We start from the raw sequence: 8,792 nt of genomic DNA, 5'->3' as shown, positions 1-8,792 counted from the left end.
TGAGCTGAGGGCTGTACGGTGCTGAGCTGCTTGCTGGGTTAAATGACAACACACAGCTAAAGAAGTGGCTAATGTGCAGATTTCTCTGGCTCTGGCATGAATTGACCTCGCTCCTACAGTTGAAAGTCACTGTTACCTGTCATTTTCAAAAGGCTGTGTTTTCATGGGTTACAATAAAAGACAGCTCATTCCCACCACTGACCCAGAGCACATTTGTGCTTCTGGGGGCATGAATGTAGGCACGTACCAAAGCAAGGTCACATCCCAAACAAACTCCCCCCACTAATATCTCCTCTCCTCTCCTCTCCTCTCCTCTCCTCTCCTCTCCTCTCCTCTCCTCTCCTCTCCTCTCCTCTCCTCTCCTCTCCTCTCCTCTCCTCTCCTCTCCTCTCCTCTCCTCTCCTCTCCTCTCCTCTCCTCTCCTCTCCTCTCCTCTCCTCTCCTCTCCTCTCCTCTCCTCCATTAGCTGGTCTATTTTTTCAGATTCCTGGTCTTTCTGAAGGAGACAGCATATGGACAGATAGCAAGCAGAAAAGCAGAGGAACCATTCCAGTGATTCAAATAAGACTTAAGCTAGATATAGGGTGGAGACATTCAATAATGATAAAAGCTTTCCTGGCTTTCCTTCCAGGCAGCTACATGAAAACAGTGAGGGGGTGAGATGGTTTTCATGGGTCAGCCCCAGATCTTTCTGGAGTCACGATGTTTGGGTAAGGGATGGTGATAGTGCTGCTCTTTCAGCACTTGGTTCATCACATTATTACTTTGATGAACATGAAATCCTCAGAAGTCAGGCCAATGATGGCTCATTTTACTGTTTTATACTGAACTTCTATTTTTCAAAACAAAGTGGATGATAGCTGCAGTTAAAGAACTGAACTGAGAATTTTTTATTAAAATTCCCACTGATATTTCCAAACTAGTAGAGGTTTGTCTTCCACACAGTGTTTTGATTCATACTGAGAATAGAGGACAGTGAACAGAGGAAAACAGGCTTTTCTACTGTTCTTTTCAACCTTGAGTCAGTTGCTGAATGAAACAAAACAATGGATTATTTATGCACACACAGAAAAAGCTGTGGCTATGAAATTGCTTTCCTGTTTCAACTGTCTCCATTCAAAGACACTGAAATGAATGCACAAACATTGCTTTGAGCTAAGAGCTGTTTCTTACATATGTATACTTAGTAAAATAATGCTTTGCTTTTTGGAGAATTTTCTTAATAGACTTTCTATTAGAAAGGGAGGAGAGCAAAATGTGTTTTGGGACTTAAATGATTGATTCCCTCCCCTGTAATTTACATTAAAATCTACTGCACTTCTATTTTCATATACAACAAGGCATTCAGCTTTTTGAAAACTAAAATTAAAAACAAACAAGAAAGAACCAAGACTTGAATTGCCCTTCATTTAATGATACTTTCATGCCAGTGTAAACAAAATGTCAAATGAGGATGTCATAACCCTCCAAGGATTGTTAATGTGTTTGCATTATATAAAGTACTGTAGATCAGTGGCAAATCTGTCCTTAGTGGCAGTGAGTTACGAGGAAGGAGGAAAAGACTTTGATGTGGTTGACATGTAAATTACTATGACCACTTGGTAATAAATCAGGACAGGGAGGATAAAATCTTTTAATCTCAGCTCCAGCTCAACATGTTGCTAGTGGAGGCTCCTGTGGCCCAGGTGTGGACACTGCCCTTGGTTTTGTAGAGATTCTCTTGAGATAACTGCTTGAGTCTAACCTGGTTCTTTCTGGATGGCATCCTGTCCCCCGGGCACGTTAAGGCACTACTCAGCTTGGTGTCATCTGCAAACTTGCTGAGAGTGCACTCAATTGCACTGTCGATATCACTGATGATGTTGAAGAGCGCAGTACTGATCCCTGAGGGACACCACTTGTCAGTGATCTCCATCCAGACACTGAGCCATTGACCACCACTCTATGGCTATGATCTCACAACCAGATTGTTGTCCATCAAACAGTCCATCCATAGAACCCATACCTTTCCAACGTGTAGAGAAGAATGTTATGGGGGACCGTGTAAAAGGCCAGACAAATGACATCAGTGGTTCTTCTGTGATACAGAGATCTTGGAGCCTGACTCCTGTATGGACCCTTCCTGCTAGGAGCAGAATCTAGGTGTTGTCTCTATCTGGCTGCGTGCCCTGGGGAGCAGTGCTGGTGCCCTGCTGACCCATGAGCTCTCCCAGTATGATCAAATGACCTCCAGTGTGGGACTGGGTGCTGTGGGCAGCTGGTGCTCAGCACACCATTGTCCAGTGGATAGAAGGAAGTGTCACTGGAGAATACCACCAGTCTGGGGGGTCAGGAGCAGCAAGCAGGCCAGGGTTTGCGACACTCTGGGTCAGAAAGGTAGCTTAGCCACAAGCTAACATGGGGCTTTTACCACCTCAGAGTCAGCACTACTCACCTGCTTCATGCAGCTTCTGCAGTTTCCTGTAGTTATCCATGGATTTTTTCATGTATCCAGTTTGCACTAAATGTATTATATGTGTATGCATAAATACAATTACACATTTTGCACTTTTATTTATACACCTGCTTTACACAGAATTAGTCTGTGGTTTTGGCGAAAGGGCCTCTGTGTGCTCCTGGTGTTTGGTTTTGGAAATTTCATTATCTGCATGTTCCCCAACCCTGCTTTGAGACTGCTCTGAAGTCACAAGGCAAAATCCTTCTGAGGCCAGTTAATTAGCCACGTGCCCTTTTTCTCCAAAATGCCATTTTCGTTTTTCATTCCATAATTATTTACTTGCCCATGTCTTATCCTCATATCTGTAAGTTCCATACACTGGGTACTGCTGCTGTACACAGCCTTCCTATACACACCTACTGAGGCACTGCTCCAGAGCGTGCTGGCTGATGTGGGGCCACCTCAGCCCTGTTACTCCTGGTACTTTTCTACTCTTCCTGTTGGGCCAGGGAAGGCTCAAAAAACAAATAAACAAACAAACAAAACAAAACAAAAAAACCAAACTCAGCTCAGTTTTGGTTAACTACTGTAAAAGTTCTCTTTCTTTCTTTTTAAGATGTAGGATACGCCTCTGTAAGAAGGTACACTTATGTACACTGCTCAAATAAAGAGCAGCCAGGGGAGTTCACGTGAGCCGAGGAAAAGAATAAAAAACCCATTACATGAAAACGAAGATAAGGATATTTCTTGGGAGTTACCTGTCCAAGAAGATGGAAGTTGAGTTCTTCGATCATTTCAGTTTGTCAGATTCCAGAGCTGCTCCTTTCATGTGGAACTGCCTATTGCAGTAAGCTCTGACCCATAATAAAACAGAGGGAATAAGTACATTTTCTTAGCCACCACAAATGGAGGGCTGGCCTGGAGCCACCAGTCCAGAAGTCACTTCATATTTTGAAGCAAATTTTGAAAAGCCCTGCAGTCATGAGCAGAAAGAAATGAGAAAAATTGAAGAAACGTTAGAAGAAAAAAAATAGCAAATCAAGGAAGATTTTTGGATTCATAAAAGCAAGAACACCTGGGTAACAGTGTCCACTGTTAAATGCTATTATTCATAGAGGGTTACGGAACAGGAAAAAAGAAGAGATGAAGAAAGAAGAGCTTTATCCTGCAATGCTGTGTGCTGGTATACTCCAGAGAAGAGATCAACATGAGAGTTGCCTTTCGGAGAAAGGGAGCACAGTTAGTGCAGTGTTCAAGGCTGGCTGCACTTTGCAGGACTGCATGGCTGACTGCACTCCTCCGACCACTACAAATTAAGGAACACTGCTTTTCATGATTGCCTTCTGGTCCTCCCTTCCCTCATACAAGATTCTCCAAGCACATCATGGACACAGTCTTCAGGCTCTTGTGGTGAGACAGGGTGTGCCCAGAGCCCCACTGCTGCCTTAGCTGGCACTCAGCAACGAGAAGCTGGGGTGGTGGCATGCAGTGGAGGACATGAGAGGTTTTGTGCAGCTGCTTGCTAGCGCAGATCAGTGGCTGCCTGCTTAATGGGCTCAGAACCTCCTCATCCTCTTTCTGTGCTTGGACCTGGTCACCCAGTGCCAGCTGGCAGGCACAAACTATATGTATACCTACGTCCACTTTGCTGGTGGAGTACAAAAGTGGGTATGATGAACCTCCTACCTCCTGCAAGCAAAGTTGTTGTGCATCAGGGACAAGTAGATTGCTGTGAACACTGAGCTGATGGCACGAGATTCCTGGAAGAGGAAAGCCTGCAATGACTGTTTTGCAGCAGGAGTCATAGCATCATGGAAACATTAAGGTTGGAAGAGACCGTGTCCAACCATCAGTCCATCACTGACTGCATCCCTTAGTGTGCCATACCTACACAGTTCTTGAGCACCCATAGGGACAGTGACTCCATTACCTCCCTGGGCAGAACCTGACCAGTCTTTCTGAGACAAAGTTTTTCCTCATATCAATCCTGAACCTCCCCTCGTTAACTTAAGGCCATTCCCTCTCACCCTATTGCTAGCTGAGTGGGAGAAGAGACTGACCCCCACATCACCACAATATTTCAGGCAGTTGCAGAGAGAAATAAGGTCTCTTCTTCTCAAATGGAGCAATCCGAGCTCCCTCAGCTGTTCCCCATTAGACTTCAGAGCCCTCAGCAGATTTGTTGACCTTCTCTGGATGCTCTCCAGAGTCTCAATGTTTTTCTTACAGTGCGGAGCCAAAACAGGAATCAAGCAGAGGCAAACTGCCCTTGGCACAGTGCGTGACCCACACGGCAAGCTGGGCAGGGCAGAGGAGCCTGAAGACTTGGTGCAGGGTCAGCTCTGGCACATGTGGAGACCTGGGCACAGTGGAGCAGGAGGCTGTTGTCTGGATGGCAGTCCTCTCCTCTCAGCTGCAGGTGGCCTGAAACTGTTGTAGGAATTACACATGCCAGCCCTACAATTGATTTACCCCTAGCTTTCCACTGAATAAACTGAAGGAGGGATTTTTTCTACAGAGTTTTCTTAAATAGCTGTATACTTCGAGGTGAGTGCCTCCCAGGAGGGACCATGCTTTTCCAATAGCTTCCTGATTTACAGTCTTCACCACACCTCCTCTGTATGCCATCTACACTGCCAAACAACATTTCTGGGCCAAGGACTTTACCTTTTCCTGATTGTCTTCTTCTGTCTTCCGGCAATTATTTTATGTATGACTTCTCTTTTCTTCTTAAGACAAGGGAACTTTGCAAGTATATGTTCCTACTTGCTTGTATAGCAGTTTCATCTGGGCTTGTGTTACAGTTTCTCTGCTTAAAAATGGAAGATTTGAAGTACTCTCTCATAGGGTAATGTTCCATCAACTTCAGCTACTCATGTGAAACATCCGTGTATTTCTTTTTCTGCAGAAAGCCAGAGGAGCACACCTTCTTCCCAGGGACAGCCATCTCCAGCTCTGTCCCTGGCACCTCCGGAAATCTCCATCAGAGGAAGAGAGGTGCTCCAGACATCAATCATACACCTAGACCACAGTCCTGCTCCCTTCCCCGCGGTGCCTCCTGCTCCCTTGGCAGGACAAACCAACCCACAACCTTCTGAGACAGTCCATGCCCATCACAACCTGCTGGCTTGCTCCACAGTGAGGAGCAAGGGCTGAAGTACTGGTGTAGACCCATCTTTGCTCCAGCACAGGTTTCCCGTAAGCTGCAGGTCCTTCTGCTGGGGCTGTCCCCACTGTGTGCTTGTGGAGTTTGATCCATGAATGCAAAGGCAGTTGTCACAGGAGAAGATGTGGGATGGACATATGGGCATCCATGACATCCCTTCTGCTTTAGGGATTGAGGAGAGGCACCTCAACAGATGCCAGTGTACTTCTGCAGACATCACTGTCAAGACTTGGCCCTCTCTTTGACTGTAGATGAAGTCTCTGCGAAAATCAGTGCAGCTCCATATGTTAATTCTGGCCTGTGACCTTCTCTGTAGTGAAATGTGTTCCTCCAGGAGGGCAACGCTGTGGTCAGAGTCCTGCAACAGGAAGCAGGCGGTTGTCCTTGAGCAAATAGCTGTGTTGTCTGCATGTGTTTCTGCAAGGAAGCAGCTGCCTGCTGCTAATGCAATTTGGATTAGCAGACATTTGCTGGTCAGAGGCATCACAGACTGATCACCAGCAAGCATATAAAAGGTGGCTTCTGCCAGGTCCTTGGGGGAGGATTGTGTCCTCCCCTGCAGTGGCTGAAGTTTTTATTTGGCTGAGAGTTTATTGAACTTGTTGGGAAGTCTTGAGGAATTCCCTAAGAGATGGAAAGAGCAAAGACATGGGAAATGCAAATTTGCAAACACTTCCACTGCCTTTGCTGTGACCTGCATTATGCTAAGACATGCTGCATCCCCATAAGCATTCCCACTAGACTTGGTTATCAGCAATCCCTTTGCTGCACTCCTTGTCCACAGGTTCTTTCAGTCCCTGCTCTCAGAAGGTGATGCTGAGCATTGGTGCAGAAGAGGGCACTGTGAGACTGATTCAGGGTCAAATCTGCCATTAGAAGAGCTGGCATATATGGCTGGTCTGTGCACTGAGGGGTACAGCTGTGGTCTTTCAGAAGAGAGCTGAGGAACAAAGGACACAAAGCTATGGAGCCTCAGAGCATGTGGCACTGTGCCTGCTTCATTAACAGAAGGAAGCTTTAATTAAAAAATGCTAGTTACCAAAGATACAAGTGACTTTCAGGTGCTGATGGATTTCTGTTGAAAGGCACAGCAAAACCCTGCAGAAATCAGTGAGCCTGTGTTTCTGGATTGCAAACGGAGTGTAGTATTCAGCTTTCTCACACCTCCTCAAAAAGAGCAAGCACTTCAAGTAAACCCCAGTGTTTACTACATGGCAAGTCAACACACACACTAAAGCTTTGGACTGTTCAGGTCTGAGCCAGGCTTGCTTCTCTAGATGGAATATTAAGATTACCACTTACACTGACAGTCATCACCACCCACGTGATAACCCTGCATCCTTCCCTTTCAACTGAATGCCACTTGAAGAGAGCAGTTGAAATCCACAGTGCGTGAGGCTTTTGGGTCCTTATTCAAATTGTTTCATTGTGAGATGCTTAAAAGCACTTTAAAGTGCATTTTGCTCTCCACTCTATTTGCAGCAGGATTAAGGGAGGCAGAGGCAAGTGCAATTGAAATTCCATGGATGATATCTTGTGTAAGAGTGGGAGCTCTGTTTTATCAAGTGCTACAGATAACCTGCATGCACAGAGACAGAAATGGTAGCACAGAGGGTGCAGGAAAGCAGCAACACAGCCGTGTTCTCTGTTACCAGCATTTAGCTACTAAATGGAGAAGGAGATTACAGCTAAAAATAGCAGCAGAACAGCATGGTCATCAAGCAGCCCTGTAAGAGGCAGGCACTGGCTGGAGCTATTGTCCATCTGCCTACCTTAAGTTACCAGGGCACAGCAGAGCAGAAACAGCTTTCACCTCCTTTCCCCAAGGGATGTCTAGATCCCTAAGAGAGACAAATAGGATACCCGAGTTGACAGGGACAGAGACAGTGAGCAGCAGAAGAGGAACACTGCCAGATAGCAGGATCAAGGTCAGCGTGAGCAGCTTTGGCTATGCGGCACCCAGGGTCTGAGCAGGAGGAGCAGAGAGGTGGGAAGGGAGGGGCTGAGAGGGGGAGAGTTGGGAACCACTCGTGGTGATGTGGGAAAATCACAGAGGACAACAAAGAACAGATGGGATGACATAGGCACAACTGAGGCCGTGCCTGGGATGGGGTGCAGGGGAAGACTAGGGCAGGACAGTAAGCAAAAAGAAATACAGACAGTGGGGGCACAGGTGAGTGCTGCCTGCTGCATGAAGATCTCATGCTTGTTCAAAGAGAAAACAAGGTTGCAGTGATATAGACGAGATTAAAAACAAGATGATTTGGAGGATATAAGACTCATGGATGAGAATGTGACATCATTGACGACAACATTTTCACACCTTGGAGAAAGCTGTGTTGCCCCCTTAGATGAGCAACAGCAGCAGAGATACAGGTTTTGAATTTTGGGTGGTATTGTGTGGAGCCAGGAGTTGGACTCCATGATCCTTGAGGGTCCCTTCTAACTTGCAATATTCTATGGTTCTGTGATGTTCCATGATAAGAGACCTGACTCCTTTAAGTCCCATGCATTGCAGGGAAGAGATGAGTGTACAGCAAATAAGATGCAGCAGGAAAAACCATGGTGCGGCTAAGCATGATGAGCCTAACTCTCCTTATGCACAAGAAGCTGGGGAGTGCAAAATGACTTTCTGACTCTGTCTTGCAGCTGCCATAACTGAAATTCACTGGAGCAGATAAATTTTGCCCTGAAGGCTGATTTCCTGCTTCTTTCTGGAGAGCAGCAACCTCTGGTGTGTCACCTTACATCCCAGACTGACCAGCTGGGAGCAAGCTGGAGCAAGAGGGTCAGGTACCATCACTGCCACTGGTGGACCTTCTCCTGACCTGGATTTGGGTGAGTGACAAGGTGAGATTCTCATCTGCTCATGCTTGGCATGGCACTCACAGTCTGGCTGCACCCAGCAGGGAAATCATGCCAGGTTCTGGCCCCATAGCCTACAGAGGAGCAAACATTGTCAGAAGCCAGCCCTTCTGGGAGGATGAGAACCATGAGCATCCATTAGAAGGCTGACGAACAGGCAGTAACCATTTTTGAGGAAGGCATCAAACCGTATAGCAGCTGTGGCTGGCACTGCTGTGAGCTCAGCCCAGAGCCAGCCAGGAGATGGAGAGGGCAGGAAGGCAGTGGGAGCAGAAAGGGAAGTTTGAAGATGTTCTCCCATCAGCAGCTCCTCTCAGCAACCAG

General features: G+C 46.6%; 1 protein-coding gene across 1 annotated transcript in view; it reads right to left on the bottom strand.

The window, feature by feature from the left end:
* Nucleotides 1-2,995: 2,995 nt before the first annotated feature.
* SLC44A1 (solute carrier family 44 member 1) overlaps nt 2,996-8,792 on the bottom strand; it is a 77,429-nt gene continuing 71,632 nt past the window's right edge. Inside the window, exon 16 of the mRNA XM_052700703.1 lies at nt 2,996-3,410. Coding sequence (XP_052556663.1) covers nt 3,330-3,410 — 81 coding nt within the window. The 3' untranslated portion in view covers nt 2,996-3,329. The remainder of the gene's footprint in view (nt 3,411-8,792) is intronic.

Source organism: Tympanuchus pallidicinctus, unplaced genomic scaffold, assembly GCF_026119805.1.
Source record: "Tympanuchus pallidicinctus isolate F22 unplaced genomic scaffold, pur_lepc_1.0 scaffold4, whole genome shotgun sequence".
Classification (NCBI taxonomy): domain Eukaryota; kingdom Metazoa; phylum Chordata; class Aves; order Galliformes; family Phasianidae; genus Tympanuchus; species Tympanuchus pallidicinctus.
Note: the sequence above shows the minus strand (reverse complement) of the source record. Positions and strands in the feature narration are given on the sequence as shown.